The 19,141-nt window shown below is 39.9% G+C and overlaps 3 protein-coding genes across 5 annotated transcripts in view; 1 reads left to right on the forward strand and 2 right to left on the reverse strand.

Moving 5' to 3' along the window:
* Nucleotides 1-130: 130 nt before the first annotated feature.
* Nucleotides 131-2,546, reverse strand: si:dkeyp-68b7.7 (zinc finger protein 568). Of its 2 annotated transcripts, XM_037981839.1 has the most exons (3): nt 2,143-2,546; nt 1,348-1,521; nt 131-1,194 (listed from the first exon to the last, which is right to left on the reverse strand). In XM_037981839.1, the coding sequence occupies exons 1-3, from the start codon at nt 2,408-2,410 to the stop codon at nt 680-682; spliced, it is 957 nt and encodes a 318-aa protein (XP_037837767.1). In that variant the 5' UTR covers nt 2,411-2,546; the 3' UTR covers nt 131-679. The 2 variants fall into 2 exon arrangements, with proteins under 2 accessions (XP_037837767.1, XP_037837766.1); XM_037981838.1 differs by having other exon boundaries at nt 131-1,521.
* Nucleotides 2,547-3,054: 508 nt separating this feature from the next.
* On the reverse strand, nt 3,055-16,584 carry si:dkeyp-68b7.12 (rho GTPase-activating protein 30). Of its 2 annotated transcripts, none has more exons than XM_017410848.3 (14): nt 16,452-16,584; nt 15,599-15,921; nt 13,082-13,184; nt 12,853-12,997; nt 12,170-12,252; nt 11,427-11,534; nt 10,812-10,930; nt 10,552-10,714; nt 10,093-10,190; nt 9,751-9,822; nt 8,190-8,936; nt 7,013-7,209; nt 6,304-6,923; nt 3,055-5,012 (listed from the first exon to the last, which is right to left on the reverse strand). In XM_017410848.3, the coding sequence occupies exons 2-14, from the start codon at nt 15,684-15,686 to the stop codon at nt 3,770-3,772; spliced, it is 3,786 nt and encodes a 1,261-aa protein (XP_017266337.1). In that variant the 5' UTR covers nt 15,687-15,921; nt 16,452-16,584; the 3' UTR covers nt 3,055-3,769. The 2 variants fall into 2 exon arrangements, with proteins under 2 accessions (XP_017266337.1, XP_017266336.1); XM_017410847.3 differs by having other exon boundaries at nt 3,055-5,015.
* Nucleotides 16,585-18,056: 1,472 nt separating this feature from the next.
* Nucleotides 18,057-19,141, forward strand: part of si:ch211-155e24.3 (uncharacterized protein LOC100150696 homolog) — a 5,462-nt gene continuing 4,377 nt past the window's right edge. Inside the window, exons 1-2 of the mRNA XM_017410880.3 lie at nt 18,057-18,646; nt 18,733-18,845. Of these exons, the coding sequence (XP_017266369.1) occupies nt 18,433-18,646; nt 18,733-18,845 (327 nt within the window). The 5' untranslated portion in view covers nt 18,057-18,432. The remainder of the gene's footprint in view (nt 18,647-18,732; nt 18,846-19,141) is intronic.

Consider the following 19,141-nt stretch of genomic DNA (forward strand, 5'->3'; position numbering starts at 1 on the left):
TTTTATTGTATAGTCCAGTTTCACAAATTTAATCAAATTTAACCATAAAATATAGATTGTAAAAATCCTACTAAGAATAAAAGCAAACTAAAGTGTCTTGCTTTATTCTTTATAAAAAAAAAAAACATGATGAAATCAGTAAGACAGCAACCAATTTACTTTTTTATACTTTTACTACAACAACAAAAATACATTTGTATAAACAAAATAAATCAGTAATTAACTGACAGTACAAAAACAAAAAGTTTGGAAGCAGAAACATAAATTCAAGTTGGAGTTTTCAGAGCTGAATGTGCAGAAGTGAAACTCCTAATAAATTGTCTGCAAACAGTTTTTGAGTGCAAATACAAAGTAAATAAATAAATGCAAACAGTAGATGTATAAAAACATAATCAGTGAATACAAACATATTTTAATAATACATAAAACTAAAAGCAAAATGCTTGTGATTAAACAAATTTAAACTTTTTATGAGTGGTTTCCACTAACAACAAAGAGGTAGTTATCATAAATAAGTGACTTTAAGAAGAAATAAATTTAGTGTTGGAACTGCATTCAGAAAAAAATGACCTGTTCAAATCCACAAACTCTTTTAGCGCACAGCTGAAAGGATAATGTTCCTGAGCACTACCTTCCCAGCAGGGGAATGTCTTCGTATAGCCTGAGTTTGAAGCTTTTATCAGCAATTCGCTCTGCTGTGGAACCGCTCGTGTCTCAGGCAGTTGTCCCGCCTGGAGAACATCTTGCCACAGATCTTGCAGCTGAACGGCCTCTCGCCCGTGTGGACTCTCTGGTGCGTCTTCAGTCGGGTTTTCTGGGTGAAAAACTTCCCGCAGTCGAGGCACCTGAAAGGTTTGAGGGTGTGGTAAGTGGTCTTGTGATGCTCCAGCTGAGACAGATAAGTGAAGCCTCTGTTGCACACGGAGCAGATGAAGAGTTTCACGTTTGTGAGCCTTTTTCCCTTTAAGCTGATCGTGTATTTGTTACCATGTTCACCGTTTGATTGTCCAGCTGTGGAGCTCTGAGGCAGAGCTGTTAATGGCCCGGCCCACAGTGAAGCGGGCTGCACGAACTCATCCTGAAGGACCGCAGGGCGTGAATCACGTCTAACTGAGGACGTATTTTCCATACTTACAGGGTGAACTCTTTCCTCCACTTTAATTGGAACAGTTAAGCAATCGTCAGCTAATTCCGCTGTTGAAGATGATAAAGAATTATAAAAACTTTGTGTGTCTCTGGAAGCAGAATACGGCTCAACGTCTGGCAGGAAAACCGGTGTGTGCCGCTGCACCGGAGCAGAACTGTTCTCAAACATACTACAAGCAGGCCAGACGGAGTCACCTTCACCTTCTGCTGCTGTGTGATTTGTTGTTTCAGTGACGTGAAGTTCAGCTTCTGGCTCTCGTTTCACAGCTGGACTGGTGTTGTGGCTCTCGTCCATTCCGCTGAAACCTTCGCAGAGTAAATCAGCGGGTTTTAGTTCAGGAAACACTGCACCTTCTTCATGATCCTTAGTTTGATCTGCAACCAAAATAAAACCAATTATACATGTGAGAACTCTTATTTATTTGGAACAAAGCAACACAGGGAGGCTGGGGTGTGGTGAGTAGTAATTCTAAACTTCTAATCATAAAACAAATTATTTGAGAATGAGATCTTGAAATCTGAAGAATAAATATCCTGAAAATATATTTAACTAAAAGCACTTTGAGAGCGCAAACCTCCGCCAAGACCCCTTATCAATGGGACTGATGACATCATTACACTGTGATGTCATCATTGATGATGAAAAATTGAATCATTTGTTCTTTGTGACAAACTGAATATTTCCTGAAAATGTCATTAAAATCCGTTCATTACTATTTCAGTAATCTTGTGCACAGACAAATAAACAAACGCCACCGAAAGCATATACCTCCTTGGCGGAAGTCAAATATAAACAAAATTATGATTAAATTACAAGATTGTTCATCGACGAATTTAAAAGGAAACCAGCACAATTCTTTTAAGAAGTTAAGTTCTACTCTAAGAAGAAAGAAGCCTTGTCAGTCAGGATGATCATTTTAAATTAAGGGTTTTTTTAAATGAAGTTTGGTGTGACGGCTCTTTGTTCCCAGCCGGATGTGCAGGTTAACCTCTCACCCCTCGGCAGGATCAGACTCCCCGCTGTTTGCTCTCCTTCCTCCTCTGTAGCTCGTCTTGCGGCAGCTTCTTGAGCCTGACAGAGTTCAGCCTCCATCGTCTTCAGGCTGCTCTGCAGCTCCTGGATCTCCGTGTCCCTCCGCTGCACCTCCAGGCGCAGGAGCACGGTGCCCTCCTCCACCAGCTGCGTGATCTCCGCCACCGCAGCCTTGGTCAGCACGTCCATGATGGCGGCGACCTGCGTCCCGAAGGCGAAGGGGAAAGACATCCCGCTGAGAAAGTAAGAAGAACTCAGCAGAGTTGAAGTTCAGCCTCTTTAACAGGCGAAAAGAGGCGAAGCAGCTCCACAATAGTTTTGTATGGGCTTACTTCCGGAAAAACATTCGGGAGCGGATGTGACGTCGGAGACAGCCGTAAAACACCTAATATACGCGAATTACAAATCCTTCGCTGCTTTGCTGAAGAAGCTGAAACTTAAAATACGGATTTGTTAAAGTTAAAAGAAGCAGGACACTTGCTAAAAGAAGCAAAATGCTAAAGGAAGAGTTAAAAGTAGCAGAATTGCATCTACAAGTAGCTAAAGGCTGGCTAAAAGTAGCAGGATAGTAGCTAAAAGCTAAAACACAAGACGACAAGCAAGTATGATGAATCAAATTTTAAAAAGGACAATGTTTTTGGATTAATCTAAATGATTTTAATTTATTTATTTGTGGAAAACATAATGTAGATAAAATGAAAGATTTTAAAAAGTAAAAAAGCTACAAAACCTAAAAGTTATAACAGCACAAAGTATGTTAGAACATTAAACAAACTATCTGTCTGTTTGACTATCATTGTGCAAAATACTTTGACTAATAGACATCATTTTCATCCAAGTTTCAATTTATTCATGAACTTCAAACCACATTCTTATCAGTTCTTCTGTTTATGTACACATACAGAAAAAAAATCATCTGTAATTAGATAACAAGTGCAAATGCTGAATGTGAGGGATCCAGATTTGAGACTAACCTTTTGATTTTCTCCCAAAAAGTGGGAACAACACACAAAACAAACATACAAAAGAAATTAAAAAATGATCCAAGTGTATTTAAAACAAAAATTAAAGTATCATGTTGGAGCAGGAATTCATGAAACATTCAAATTTTATATTTCTTTTTACTTCATTGTTTAGCAGGTACAACAGTTGAAGCTGTTCGGTTATTCAACTAAAATAATTTACATTAAAGTAAAATCCTCAATCTAATTATGAAAATACATTTTTTTATGATACACAGTAAAAACTTGTACAGTGGAATTTGTTAACACACTTAAAAAATACCTATTTACTATGTTTTTTGTGGAAAAACCATAAATGGGGAAAAATAAGAGCTTTGTGATTTATATATAGTTTTTATTTTAATTTTATATCTAAATGTGGAGCAGGAACTTCCATTGAATGTAAAACGTCAGAATATTCTATTTTAGGGTGTTAGGTGAAAGCTTTTATGCAGTCAAAGTTCTTATTAGAGATGTTTGTCTTCCAGAAGATCTCCTCTTTGTAAGAACTGGATCAGCGGGACGGACAGTTTGACCATAAGAACATAATGCGTTATATTTGTAAAACACACATCACCTGTTTGGAGATTTACTTTCCTAACCCCTCTCCCTCCGCCTCGCCCTCTCGTACTCGCTCTTTCTCTCTCCTCAAGGTTGCCTTGGCAACCGCCTCATCAAAGCACATGCTGAGGGGGCTGTTCCTCCTGGGGTCCCTCGTGGCGCACTCAACCCCGTCTCTCCTCCGCTCCCTGAGGAGGGCCGGCCTCTCCTTCCTGTCGACGGCCTCCCCGTCCCCGTCCCCATCCCGGGCCGGTTCCCCGGCTCGCTGCTCCTGCTCCGCCGGGGCTCTCAGCAGGTTGTCTCTCCTCTCTCGCTGCTGCTGCTGCTGGCGGAGGGTCAGGGCGGTGATTTTGCAGTGCTGAGGCTTAGGAGGCACGACCGGCACCGCTTTGACTTGGTAAACCTTGGGTTGTTTGGAAACGACCAGCTTCCTCCCAACACCTTCCAAGCTGTTATTCTCACCCTTATTGTTTTCCTTTAATTCCTTTACATCAGCTGTGATGACCTGTGGCTGTTTATCTACCTGCGGTTGTGTTCTGCTTTCATCTCTCTGTGTGTCATCCTCCTCTTTTTCTGGGTCCACCTCTCTGTTGTTTTGCTCTAATTCTTGATTAAAGGTGTTTTTCTCCGGGTTTTGTTTTTCTTTCTCTGTGAGTTTTCCTGCATTTGTCTCTTGTGATTCTTCCTCTTCTTCTCTAACATCTGTCTTGTTAGTTTCAGCTTTATCAGACTCTGTGTTCTCCCCTGTAACATCTGTTGTTTGCTCTTTTTCATCTGGAACTACATCTGCCTGTGCAGCAGCAGCAGCAGCAGCCTCCCTCTGCTCGTTTTCCTCATCCTCTATCACTTCACAAACAACGTCCTCAAGCTCACTCCAAATGTCACTGTTTGTCCTGCAGGTTCTGACATCCTGTTCGTGGTTTTCATCAGCTGCTCCTCCACCGCTTCTCTCTTTGGGTTCTTCTAAAGCAGACTCTTCACATGCGTCATCTGTTTCTGTTTCATTTTCCCTAAAACAGCCTCCTGGATGTTGTGCTGGCGATAAAGTGTCTCCGGACTCCTCTATTAGAAGAGTTTCTTTCTGTGAGGCACAAGGAGAGCAAGGAGAATCACTGGAAGGAATTTCAGCAGCTTCCTTCACGTCCTCAGCCTTTGTTTCAGTGTTTGATTCATCTTTATCCTCGTTGCTCGGCTGCAGAAACTCCACACAGCAGCTGGTTGGTGCTTCTGAAGTCATGGATTTTACACTTTGCCCATCAGTGATTGTTGCACTGCTGAAATAACAAACAAAAAGAATTTTAAACATCTAAAACAAAAGCAGGAATGAAAAAAAAATTCAAATTAGGGGTTCATTTAATGGCATAAAATGCAGATGAAGTTTTTGCAGAAAGTGACAAACTTCTTAACTTTATTCCAGCAGGTGGCGCTATTGCAGAAACCATTTAGGAATAAAAATTAAGTGCTGAGAGATTTAAAATTAGGTCAAAGTCGAGGAGTATTTGTTGAAGCAAATTTAATTAGTTAACATGTTTCCAGTAAGCGCACAGATTGTTTTAATTAGACTCACTGACGTCCTCGCTGCTCAACGTGTTCAGAGTTGAAACCACAACCTGAACTTTCAGAACGTGTTTCTCCTCTGCAACCATTTTACCAGGCTGAAAGTATTAACACTAAAAGTATTTTAACCACTAATTCCTGCAGTAAAACTCACTCTGTACCTTTAAATATCTCCTGAGGAAGATTTAAGAATTGGAAACTCCAACTTTATTCTTCTTTTAACTCTAATTTGGACTCCAACAATTCCTGGGGAAATATCTGACTCTTGTTCCTTTTTTATTTTAGCTGCTTTGTTTTTGACTATATTTTTATCAGCTGGTTGTTAACTTTATGAGTAAATATAAATGTACTAATTCAAGTTTGTGAAAAAAGAACAAAAACTAGAGCAACTGCAGACAGCAAACAGCTGCCTAAAAGATAAAAGCAGCTAAAAGTTAGCTAAATGCTAAAGTAACAAAAGGGTAGATAAAAACTGAAGTAAAGAGGAAGCTAAAAGTAGCAAAAAGCTGGTTAGAGGCAAAAAATAGCAAAAAGTTAGCTAAAAGATAAAATGACAAAATGATAGCTAAAAACTAAAATGACAAAAGGGTAGAAAAAAGCTATAAAAAAATAGCAAAAGGCTGGGTAAAAGCATCAAAAGACTAGCTAGAAGTTAAAATTAACAAAAAGCTAAAAGTAGCAGGATGGTTGCTGAAAGTAACCCAGCAGTAGCTACAAACTAAAATTAGCTAAATGTCTGCAAAAAAAAACTAAAAAGACAAGAAGACGAAAATGAAAGAAATCTGTGTAGTTCTAAAAAAATATAAAAGTTTCAAAATTCACAGCACCCATCTCCTTAATGAGCTGAATACTCTGACATATGAACAGCTAAAGTAGAGCAAATGTAAAAGTATAGATAATTAAATTAAATAATAGGTAATGTATCATCTGTAAAGCCTTTTTCAAAATGCTCCTGCTTTATAACTGAGTTAGATTTATATGTTTAAAAGTAAAATAAGTTTTCACCTTTGTGCGTCGTTTTCCATTTGATCTCTTTGATGATGAACCTTGTCGTCTTCTTTCTCCTCCACCTGCTTTGTTACCTGCTTCTCATCCAGTCCATCTTCATCTCCTCCACCTTCCACACCGGCCTCTTCCTGATCTGCAGCTTCTGTCTCTTTACAAGCAGAAAAGTCGAGCTCTGATGACTTGGAGAGTTTTCTTTCGGGACTCTGTAACTCCTGTAAGGGGTCTTCGTCCGGACCGGTGCAGTGTGGGACGTACCTGTCCGCTTCAAGTCTAGACAAAGTGTTCAGGAAGAAATCCGGCGGGAGGCTCTTAACAAACATGCTCTCATCGTCCTCGCTGCAGTAATCGTTTTCATCGCTGTCGTCCTCTGAAGGCTCGTCTTCGGAGCAGGACTCGTCCGGCCCCTCGACGGGGGAGGTCATGTAGGGCAGGCTGAGGGATTTAGTGTGTCGACTGTTCAGGTCGAGGCTGAGGGGTCTGTGTGGACTGGACTCTGTCGGACTCTGGACGGGTTCGTTTGGACTCAACAAGGCGAAGGTTTGGGACGACTGAGACTGGTTCATGATTTCGTACTCGTCGTCCGAGTGACCGGGAGGCTCAACGGAGAACTCGTTCACCTGGAGGGTAAAAAGCGACAGGAGGTGAACTTTCTGAAGGAATATTTGCCACCTTCGAATCTCATCTCCTCCACAGACGAATGACACACCTGGTAGGACAGGCTGCAGTCCATGTGCTCCATGCCGCTGCAGTCCATCTGGTCCAGGAATTCAAAGTTATCCTGGATGTAGCCGGACAGCTTGTGGTCGTCCTCCACTTCGGCTGAGTTAAGTAAGTCCACGCCGACACCTCGCTGATGTGTCGCTGCTGCTGGCTGATGATCCGTCGACTCTCCTGCTTTCATTACTGTTAAAGAGACGCACAGAATTATTGGTTAGAAAAGTTACAACCTGCTCAAAGTTACTGAACAGCTGCAAGAATGTAGAAACTCATAAAATAAAACAAAGATGACATGGTTATTGATGCATCACTTTAATCTGCTGGCTTTATTTATTTGAAACTACAGCCTTTAAATGTGTCTCTCAGACATCTTTTGGTCTGTTCTGTTCTCTGTAATCCTTGTTTTCCTTGTTGCACATTTTGCTCCAAATGTTTAGATTGTTATCTAATTTTTATTTACACATACAAAAAAGGCAGTAGTTTTATGACTGTCAAACCTAAATAAATTATAAACCCTGGAATCTGGGCCTGCTTCAGCTGCTCTATTTCTCTTTTTTCAGAAAAACTGGAATGTTTTCTAAGTTTTTCCTGTAATATATATTTATTGTCTTTCACTGTGTTCGTACTGTTCATATTTATAACATCTCATATTACCACTTATATGATCATGAAATCATAAATAGAATTCAACTAAAAATTTCAATCACTTTTATTAATTAATACTGTGACTTTTTTTTATATACTAAAACCTGAATTAATCTGAGAGGAATCCTGCTGGTATTTGGTCTTACATTAAAAAGTGAAATTTAAAACTTTTAGTTGAAGCATATGACGATTTGTCTGTGAATTTTTGGAAAATGAAAATTTGGATTTGTTTTTAGGATCAGTCTTTGACCACAAAAAGCCTTCATGGCTAAATCTATTTGAAATAAATGAATATATGTCATAAGTGTCATTGAAAGACATCTGGTGTGTGTGTGTGTGTGAAGGTACGTCATAAGTTTAATAAACCAGCTTGTAACACAAGACAAAACAAGATAAGATAAAATGAAAAATTCCTTCAGCTGTTGCTGGAATATTTCAGTTCATTCAGCATCAATGAGCTAACCTAAATACAAACAGAACGGATGTGTTTTCTGTTATTTATCTGAAACAGATTATATTACCCATGTAATCTTCATCTACTTCTTGGTCACCAGCAGCAGCATCTTCATCCTTGTCTTCCTCTGTGTTGGAGTTGAAGCTTTCAGCTTCTTGCTGTTCAGGCACATCTTGGTCTCCCATCAGCGTCTCCTGCTTCGGTTTCCTCAACTCTTCATCTTCCTCCTCTTCTGCTCCTTCGCCCTTTTTATCACCAACTTCCTCTTTAGTCTCTTCTTTGTCTTTTTCTTTTTCTTTTGGGCTCTTCTTCTTTTCCTCCATCTTTTTGGGCTCTTCGACATTCCACTCCATTCCTCCGTGCTCCTTCATTTCCTTCTTGTCTGCCCCGTCCTTCCCTTCCACCTTGTCCCCTCCGTCCCTTTCTCTTCCTCGGTGGACGATCCGGTCACTGCCTCCCCCCTGCAGCACCCCTAATGCCAGTTTGGAGGTGATGTGCAGCGGCACGGTGACCAGCGTGGGGCCTGTGATGTGCATGGCTGCTCTTCGTCCGGCTTTACTCGAGTGTCCCGGGGATCTGGACAGAACTCCGTCACTTCCTGGTATCCCTAACCCTTCAGGGTCGAGAGCTGTGTATGTTCCCTGGGTCCCCGCTCCGCCGCTCACCAAACCGGTCCCTCTGCGGTAGGTCACGGCGTACTCACTGCCACCTATCCCACCAGGAGACACGACTGCTTCTGAGCCAGGCTGGGTGGAGGTGGTGACGAGGGGAGACAGGTTGGTGGGTGGGGTACGCTGGTCAGAACGTCTGGAACCTAAAATACAAGAAACAAACCAGACCAAAGGGGGAAAAATGGGAATCGTTCAGACGCTGTGATCAGGTTTTGCTCCTTTTGTTTCTAAAACTTTTGCTTGTGTCACAGTTAGGCATGGGCTAATTACTGGTTTCAAGGAATACCATGATGTTAAAAGGTCACAAGGTCAAAACCACAAAATGTTTCCATCACACCGTTCTTATGGTTTAAATGCTCCGAGCAGCGCTTCTCCTGTGTTTGGACTTCTTAGGATAATCTCCTCCTCCAGAATGTTGTATTTTGTTCTAATTTTTGCAGGAAGGGATTCAAGTTTTTGTTTTAAATGAACTTATTTTGGGGGTTGTCCAATTAATTAACCATTTCAGTTGCAGACATCGTTCTGCTGTTATGTTTTTCCAGGACTATCGAGTTGAATTCAATCTTTTGGGAACGTAGATTTCTCTGTAACCTTTACGGTCAAAGTATAAGTAAAGCTGAGTTGACCTTTAAACAACATGTTTGCAGGGGTCTCCAATCCTTGTCCTGGAGGGCCACTATCCTGCATGTTTTCCTTGTTTCTCTGCTCCAACACACCTGATTCAGTGGTTAAATCACCTCTTCATGTTCTGCAGAAGCCTGTTAATCACCCATTGATTTAAATCAGGTGTGTTGGAGCAGAGAAACAAGTAAAACCTGCAGGATGGTGGCCCTCCAGGACCAGGATTGGAGACCCCAGGGCGAACTAATCAAGATAAAAATGTTTAATGTTTTTTACTGAGAAGAAAGACAAATTATTTGGTCATAAAAGAACTGAAAGTGTTTGAGAAAACAGCACCTTCGTTTGGATAGGGCGGCGTGCTGAGGGAGTCCATGCTTCGTGCAGGTCTCAAAGAAGTCCTGTCTTTTTCTGGAATTACAAACAACAAGAAAAACGACTTTTTAAAACATGTATTTTATATGTAGCTATAAAGGTAGTCTCACAGAAACTTCAGTTTCTAATTCTAAATTGTTTCTACATCAGTTTTACTGGAAGTTTATTTTAAAAAGATGAGCAGCATTTATTTTGTTGTTCTAATAAACATACATTATTCAACAAAAGAAGGCAGTAAAAAAAGACCAAATTTATGGAAAACGTATAAATACATGAGTCGTTTGTCTCGATGACAGGGACTTGTACCTTTGGTTGACTGTTTGTGTTTCCATCGTTTGTCGGGAAAGCGTTCTTTGATGTTGAAAATGGACATCCACTTCCTGCCTTTGAGCGATCCTTTCCTCCTGAGGTGACAAACATTTTCATAAACAAAACGGAATAAAAAAATCAATCTATTCTACCAGAGAAACTCCGTCACTAAAAACAAGGATTTATAATTAATTATATGCTGTGATGATGTTCTTTCGGCTGCTCCCTTCTTCGGGGGGTTGCCACACAGATCAAACTTGCACAAATGATTTGGTAATTGTTGCTCTTCCTGCCACAGCCTGGGCTCAAACCTGCAGCCTCAGGATTACAAGTCCGCAGCCCTGACTGCCAATTTATTATATACTATAACGGCTGTTAAAACAACTCCACCTGCAGTCAACCTGACGTGAGTTTAACTTTGCATGGACTCAGTAAAGAAATGAGTGATCTGCTCACTTGTCTGTGCCTTCGATGATAGTGTGGTAAGGTCTTATCGGGAGCGGGCCGTCTCCTGGGCTGATGTTCCCAAAGTTGGGCTGAGAGGTCTTGAAAAAGATTAACTCCTTATTGGGCATCGCTGACGGGGAGGGGAGGGACTTCCTTCTCCCGGAAGTAACACCTGAGCGAGGCAGAAGAAAGAGACGAGGCAGAGGTGTGGGTTTGAAGTGAGAGCCAAGTGTGTGTGTGTGTGTGTGTGTGTGTGTGTGTGTTCAGACCTTCTTCAGGAAACAGCTGAGGGACGTGTGTGAGGATGAACTCCACCACGATGGACTGGACCCGGACCTCCATGAAGGCTGCTGTACCGTTGAATCCAGACGCCTCGATGTCCTTTGACCTAAATATGCCAATCAACAGATTAGTTTAACGACTGTTTGTTGAAAAGGAACAAGGCATAAGAAAATAAATGCATGTTAAAATACTGCAGAAGATACGAGAAAAGACAAGAGAAGGAAGTGGCAAAAGGAAGAAAATAAGATGAATGTTAAAACAGAAAGAAAGCATCGATTTAAAAAAACTTACTGTCAAAAATTCCTTCATTAATTAACTCGAACAAATTTACAATTGACTCATTTAGCAAATACTTTTATCTAAATCAGTTTACCAACATTCAAGATACATATCTACTGAATCTGATAATGTTTTAAGTTGCAAATCCTAAAATAACAGGACAGGTGTAGCAGAAATGCAAACAAAGAGCAGGTGAGGCATGTTTGATGCTGGAAAAGGAAGAGTTGATGCAGAGTCTTCAGACAGCTGACGGATTTTCCCATAAGCGCCGCTTCACGTCAGCAGCAGGTAAACAACAAACACCAGGTCTGGTATCAGCACACCTGAGCAGGTTGGGGGCCCAGACGATGGCCAGGTTTCGCGAGTGCATGCTGGTCTCTGAGGAGTAGGACGCCATTCTGAGCAGATGACGCATCAGAAACTCCAGAGTTCTGCAACACGGATAGTTTATCGTCATCGCTTTTAAAAAAAAATGTAGCTGAATATTTCTACTTTTTACAGCAAAGGTTCCCAAACATTTCAGATTCCAGGAAAAAAAAAGAACCGTAGCAGAAACTTGTGATCCTGGTTATCGCAAGTTCAAGAAAACAAACTGATAATAAAACGATTAAAATAAAATAAATCTGACAAAACAAACAAACCCATCTCCTCCTATATGAGTGTGTCTACCAGCTTCTAGAGAAATATTTACATTTTTACTGCTTTATTTGACTAATTTGTTTTTCATTTTGTCATATTTATTTTTATTAAAAAAACTCCCAACTTCCTGTATAGGTTAAATGAAATTTGAAGTCACAAAGCTTCCTGGAAACCTCACCTCTGTACCCTAAAACCTCCCCAGGCTTTCTAAGGAAGAATTCTTTCTGCTTTATGTTTTGATTTAAGTTTTAAAAGACTAATATTTCAATTTAGAACTAAAATAAATTAGCCAAGCTACTAATTTTCTGTTATATTTTATGTGCAGAAAGAAGATGGGAGGTGAAACTGCAGCAGAATAATTATATATTTCATCTGAAACCTTTCACTTCTTTTAACGAGTCTTTCAGTGTGCAGCCGAGGAGTTTACCTGTAATGTGGACTTGGAAGCTCTTTAAGCACATCTCGGATTTTTACTAGCCTCTCCTCCTCCAGCTGGATGGCAACAGCCTCCTGCAGGAAAACACGTGTTGGAAAAAAGTTTCCTTCTTTAACAGAAGTAATTTATTTAATTTAACTGTTTTACATGGCCTCCTATAAGACAGCTGGATCAGAAAGGTCACTTCCTTTTTTCTTTTTCACTGTATACAGTTGTTTTGCACATTCAGAACCAAGGAGTTCAACAAGAAAAAGGTTAAAGATTTCAGACTGCAACCCTGCCTGCTAAGAAGGAGATTAAAGGTGAAAAATAAAACTAGAAAGAGAATTAAATGGGAAAAAACATCAGCAAAAGTGATGCAAATCTTTGATGATACCAGTGTGCTTCAGACCTGATAAAGTTATTATAATTTAATATATTCCAGCTAAATAATGTGTTTTACATTTATCTGTTTATACTTTTGCTCCTCTGTAACGTTCCCAACAGTTTGAGATGAAAGCTGAATTTCTGATCTTGTTTCATAATCATCTTCTGATGTAAGAGCCTTGCTGTTCAGTTAGTTTTGAAGAAAACTGATTTTTTTTATTTCATCACCTGTTCAGAGCCGATTCTGATCTAATTTTTACAGCGTAGCCGTGATTGTGTAAGTGCAGGGCAGAAGCTGAGTCACTCACAGCGAACTTGTCGTAGAGCTGGTACGTGAGCAGCGGGTTGGGCAGCTCTCTGAAGTACGCTTTGCACAAGGAGCTGACGCAGTGGATGTCCTGCAGGTACACCTCTTTGTTCAGATCTGGAGCCCCGTCGCTCTCAAACTCACTCCTGAATCGTGCAGATGCAGATTTGGTTTAAGCTTCGGCGTATTTATAGAAATGGGGTGAAAAAGCAGCGCGACGCATCGCTAACCTCAGTTTCTGGATGTTGGACGAGACGCCAGACAACCTGTAGATTCCATCCACGATCCCATGATGTTCAACGAACTCACTGCAGCATCGTAACACCAGAGGAACTGTGGGAAATAACTCCAGTTATTAAACTGAATTATACTGCTTTATGTAACACACTTTATTTATAATATCTGGATATGAGCTCTCTGGTCAGACTGGATTTATTCTGTCTTTGGTCAGAAACAGATGCAGAGAACAAACTATGGGATAATCGTTTAATTAAGTTTGTGGCTTATTGCTAACACTGAAAAGTAGGGTAAAAATGTATTTATCCAACATAAAAGAAATAAACTCACCCAACAGAAAATTAATATTTTAGCACAAACGTTTAATGGTAACTAACAGCTCGACTGCTCCTGAGTATTTCCTTATTCCCAGTTTAAATACAGTATATTATTTATTTGTTATCATTAGACACCAAAAGGCGATGGCGGACGATAATATTTTAACCCTTGTCTGTTTGTCTGTGCGCGTGTCTGTTAGCAAAACATCTCGTGAACCTGAAAAATGTCATGTGTTTTATTTATAGTTTGTCAGATCGTATAAGTCAGATTTTGCTTTGACACATCTGACACCTTCTTATTGTGGCCTGGAACGATTTTATCATTAAAATCTTATAAAAATGACTTCTTGAAAGAGGAAAATTGAAACACGAAGATGCTCCGTGGAGTCCGCTGCATGCTGATGTGCAGACGAGTGACTTTAAACATGCAGAGTTTCTGCATCGTCGCTGCGGTCATGTCTGTTTCATTTAAAGCACCTGGTCAGCTTTGCAACCTGGGTTTGAATAGCTGTAGATTTATTGTCAGATTTCTATTTTAAAAAAAGACTAAAATATGAAACAGCTGAACAGACTGTTGCTATAAACCACATAAAACAAAAGTTGCAAAGATAAACAGCATGTTGGTCAAACATTTTAACAGACTTAGTGTGGTTAAAATCATGTTGTTTGCGTGTTAGCAAAGAAACAACTGGCCCTTTAAAAAAAAAAAAAAACAGGTTGAGGCAGTTTTTATCTTGGTTTCATAACGTGAAACTAAAATGATTCAAAACGTGACCTAAATTCTGAAACGTCTGCTAAAGTAAAGACAATTTAACGTTTTAAAATTTTGTTTAGACGTGCAAATTTAGTTAGACTTGTATGATTTGTATCTACAGCTTAAAAAACTTTTATTTATTTTGTGCAGTTATATATAATAGTGTGCAAAAGTTTCTGCCACCCTAATTTTTTTAGATTTTGCAGCTTTTTTCCTAGTTTTTCTTTGGACTTTGGCTTCTTTCTCACTCATGTCCAAACCAGTACCTGAACATGAAGCTTATTTTTCAGTTTGTGTTTTTAAAAAATTAAGAAAGCAAACAAGTTGAGGACAAAAGAAGAAGTATCAGGTTTAAAAAAATATATATATCCATCAGATGAACAGCATCTGAAATTAATGTCTTTAAGAAACTGGGGGGGAAATCAGGCAATCTGAGAACTGCATTATCTCTTAGTTTTAATATCTTGGCAAGTTTTCAGATTAAATTTCTTTGGGATTCATCTTGTTGATGCTAAAATACTATTTTCTGTTTGTCAAACTATTTTTTGGTATATTTTATTGGTTCAGCTCATTAAATCGGAGCTAATTGTGTCTTTGTGACAGGCTGGTGGTAGCAAAGCGCCTAAATATCAAATTTAAACTTGTTTTTTTTTTTGCTAAAATGTCTGTGTTGACACAACATTGGTTCATCAGTCAAGTTTAGGAGACTTTCTAAAGTCCAAATGAGTCCTAAGTCAGAGCTGAATGACGTAAAGTAACTAAATGCAATGTCAAGTCGTGTTTGTTTATCTACAAAAACAGCCAAAGTGACTGAAAATAGGTCAACAATGGCGACGTCCATGGAGGAGCCGTTTGGGATGGAGAAGTTCAACAATTCTGATGTGTTGGTGTGTATTTATGATCAGATTTGTTGAGTAAAGTGTGCAGACAGAAGTGCTTTTGTTTACACTGAGTGCGTACCTGCATTTCAGAATTCCATATCACTAAATCTGGAAAACAGCTGGAATAAACTCTTGCAAGCTGCACAGTTTGATGTAGCTCAGGATAATCTTTTTTATTTTTGATTTTAGGGTTTGTAATGACTATCTTTATTAAAGAAACAAAAAGGACAAAAGCCAAAGCCTAAAGCATAAAGAAAACTTTTTAAAGACTTCAGAAAACCTAAAGAACTGTTGATCAAGATCACCTCAGAGGATTACAAGGAAGTCTGGTTGCTTGTAAGGAAAACACAAGAAATTAGGGATGATTTAAGACTTTTACAAAGAACTGTCGATGCTCAGAGAAACTGTTGATTCTGTTGAGTTCAGATATTTAACTCAGATGTACAACTTGTGTTTAAAGTGTGTTAACTTGACTAAAACACATAAAGCCACAGAAATTTAAAGGATTAGAGCACAGTTTAAAAAGGATAAGTGATGGAGTGAGGATTGTTCACTTACTCTCCTGAGAGGAGGTGGTCAGATGTTCCAACAGATCACATCCAAACACCTTCTCCTTGTTGCCCCCTTTTCTTCGAACCCTCTTCATCACTTCCTGCCTGTGTTTCCACCTCACATTCAGAGCCGCCAGCCCTGCACGTTTTGTTTCGTGGCCGTCAGCTTTCCACCAACTGCCTGGGCTCGAACGTGTCGACCAACTCGGTTAATGTGACGGGGACTTTGGTGAGGTGCTGCACATTTCAGAGGGTTCACCGCGATGCTTCCTCTGTGAGCGGCATCGCATCGTAAAGCTGAAGTCTCAGGACAGGTTTTGGTTTGCCAATCTGCAAAAGCAGATATAACAATTGTTTATTCATGCAAACTATTCCTGCAAAATCAAACAAACTGCACTCAATCCTTAGTCTGCAAATGTGGCTTTCCACTTCCCCCTGATGCACTCAAATGATTTTTCGAAAAACACAGGCCACACCCTTGCCCCGGTACTTCTCCTAGGCAGTTAAATAACTGTCTGAATGGTCACTCTTGTCACACTTTTCTAGCGTCTTTGAGCTTGTGGACCACCTGAAACCTCTAATCCAGGTCCTGGAGTCTGCCTTCACTCCAGACTCCGTTTGCCCTCTCTGTCCACATGTCACGGCCATCGCAGGCCCCGTTCTCATCGTAGCGGAAGTCAAGCTTGAAAATACAAACTCAGGCAGGCGTTCAAAGTCTCACCCCCACCTTCTCCATCTTTCTGACACCTGCCACTTCCCTCCCATATAATCCCATCCCTCTCCCAACGTCCACCTTGAAGGAGCAGCTTTAAGGGTAGAAACATGAGGAAATAAACAGCTTAAAAAGCGAGTCTTCCTACCTTCAGCCTGCAACAGCACACAAGAAGCAGCATAAAACGATGACGCAAAAAACCACTAAACTTCCCCTGTTAACTTCCTGAGTGTCTCTCCTTCTCTTGTGCTTTCTCTGTGTATGTAGCGCACAGTTTCTCCGCCTCTGACTGAGTAGGGAAATCAGTTCAATATATCTGCACAGAGCATCTATTTCCCTTTATGAACGTTTGTCTCTTTGTAGTCAGAGTGTGATTGACTCACCGATACATGAAGAAGTAGGCATGTTCGAAACGTGTGACACAAAGGCAGATGATACGACCCCATTTCCTTTCATAACTCCAGCTTTTTATTAACGTTAAATAACGCCAGTTATTAAAAACTGAAGTAGCATGAGGAGCCGCTGTAAAAACAGAATGTCACGGTTTTTACAGGGGTTCAGAAAGAAGCAGTTTTAAAAGATTTATGTGGCAGTTTATGTCTTTACTATTGCTTTGGTAACTTTTTCATATGATTACGTCAAGTTGATAGAAAGTTTTCACAACAGCAGGTTGGAGTTTCAGATTTCCAGTTAAAATAGCAGAAGTCAAAGGCAAAGAACTCACTTTTTTAAATTGTCTTTCTGCTAATTGATGGTTTTTCTTCCTTTATGCATTTCTAATGCATTAATGGAATTATTCAACTCCTAATTTACCTGTTGTCTATTTTTAAGAAAATATTAACTGCTCTTTACAGAAAACTGGCCATTAGGTGTTTAATAAATAAATGTTTTTTCTGAATAAAAGTAATTGAAAAATGTGATATAGCAGGCTGTAAAAATCCATCTTTTTGTTTGATAATAAGGTTTAGATAGATAGATAGATAGATAGATAGATAGATAGATAGTTAGATAGATAGATAGATAGATAGATAGATAGATAGATAGATAGATAGATAGATAGATAGATAGATAGATAGATAGATAGATAGATAGATAGATAGATAGATAGATAGATAGATAGATAGATAGATAGATAGATAGATAGATAGATAGATAGATAGATAGATAGATGTCACAAGGGAAATTGTTTAACTTTGTTTAAACATTTGTTTACATTTAACACCATTTATTACGGCATCTCACTAAGTCTGTGAAAATATAAGCAGTCCAGTCAGTCTCAGCTGATTTATTTAAGGTATTTTTTAAATTACTGTTGTAATATAGTTGAGAATTTTACTTTGAAATTCTTTTCTTACTTTACTTTTTTAGTTTAAGAACCATGTTTACCGACTTAAAGTAACGAATAAACTATCTACAGTATTTGTCACCATCTAATCTCTCTGTTACGTGTTAGTAATCCCTGCATAACCAGTTAATATGAGTTATAACACTAGCTACTAAAATATCAGTATCTCTGGCCGGCCTTTATCAAAAATATACTAAGGACATCCCGTTTAACATCATGTTAAAATATATTTAAACATGATATATGTTTATCAAAGACACACTACTTACATGTTGTGTTAAATGTATTTTAAAGACCAATTTTATGGCCAAAAACACCTGGTTTCATTGCGTCTGTGTCACGTTGCGCCTGTAAACTAGGACTTACGGTAACGTCATGACGTCACCTGCGAGGGTAGCTTGGATTTGTTTATCGGTACTTCTTTTAGCGGAGAAAAGGACTTTACGTGACATTTTAAAATGCTTAAACGTTTTTTCTAACTTGTATTTGATGTGCATGGGTGATATATTTTAAACCTATAGCTAAAAGTCAATGATTAGCAAAGCGGGAAAATGTTAAAGGAATGACCCCGCCCGTGCGGACTGCAAGCGTACTTAAAGCAAGCGACCCACTCATTTAGCCATTCGTTCTGGAGAACATAGCTACAAACACACATCCTCTGCGCTTCAAACTAGACAAAAATATTATCTAAACCGACGATTTGAACACACCCAGTCACATAGCGGGGGAAATAAAGCACTCAGGCGCGAGCAGCTGAATTTATTGGCGTTTGAAGCGGTGCGACATGGAGAGCAGCAGCTTCCAGAGCCAGCTGCTGTCCGTCATGGAGGTCCTGGCCCAGGCGGCTGTGGCGGAGATAAACCGGCGGGTGGACGACAGCTGCGCGGTGCTCCGGGTGGAGCTGAGCCAGAGCCGGAGGGACATCGAGCTGCTGAAGACCAAGTATGAGGGGATGGAGGCGGAGCTGAGGAGGAGCAGGAGGAGAGCCAGGAGGATAGGTGGGGATGCTTCAGCTCCCCTGAGCACCAACTGACAAATAACTTCACCAAATGTGTTTGTTGACCCCGTGTTGATGTCTTTGCAGTCTGTGTGGCTCCTGCAGATGAGACCTTTTCTCCTTCATCCAAAGTTTGCAACAACCAGAGCTCAGACTGGGACACAGAGATGGGAGCTGAGTCTCCAAATCAGCCCCAGGAGGTAGATAACACTACAGATTTACTGATAAATCTGCATTTTCTGTCAATAACGTCCTTTATTTTGCCTTTTTTATGCAGACACAGGACAAAACCCATTAAATCATAGGCCACACGCACATAATGTCCAAAGTTAGGTTCTGGACCCAGGGGCGGCTCCAGATATTTTTTTCTGCAGGTGCTAAGAGGGTGCTAAGCATTTTATTGAGGGTGCTAATGAAGGATTATTTGTTCTTACAGTTCTCAACACACACAGACGCAAGCACAAACATATATAATCATATATATATATGGTATATT

The sequence above is a fragment of the Kryptolebias marmoratus genome, linkage group LG20 (assembly GCF_001649575.2).
Source record: "Kryptolebias marmoratus isolate JLee-2015 linkage group LG20, ASM164957v2, whole genome shotgun sequence".
Classification (NCBI taxonomy): domain Eukaryota; kingdom Metazoa; phylum Chordata; class Actinopteri; order Cyprinodontiformes; family Rivulidae; genus Kryptolebias; species Kryptolebias marmoratus.

What these genes read in the sequence shown, in the direction of transcription:
- si:dkeyp-68b7.7 (XM_037981838.1), bottom strand. Translation starts at nt 2,410, where the DNA reads ATGTCTTTCCCCTTCGCCTTCGGGACGCAGGTCGCCGCCATCATGGAC. An exon ending in GAGTCTGATCCTGCCGAGGG is followed by an intron (nt 1,522 to 2,142) that starts GTGAGAGGTTAA and finishes TTTTGGTTGCAG; the next exon opens with ATCAAACTAAGGATCATGAA.
- si:dkeyp-68b7.12 (XM_017410847.3), bottom strand. Translation starts at nt 15,686, where the DNA reads ATGAAGAGGGTTCGAAGAAAAGGGGGCAACAAGGAGAAGGTGTTTGGA. An exon ending in TCAGCTGTTTCCTGAAGAAG is followed by an intron (nt 10,715 to 10,811) that starts GTCTGAACACAC and finishes TGCCTCGCTCAG; the next exon opens with GTGTTACTTCCGGGAGAAGG. An exon ending in ATCATCGAAGGCACAGACAA is followed by an intron (nt 10,191 to 10,551) that starts GTGAGCAGATCA and finishes TTGTCACCTCAG; the next exon opens with GAGGAAAGGATCGCTCAAAG.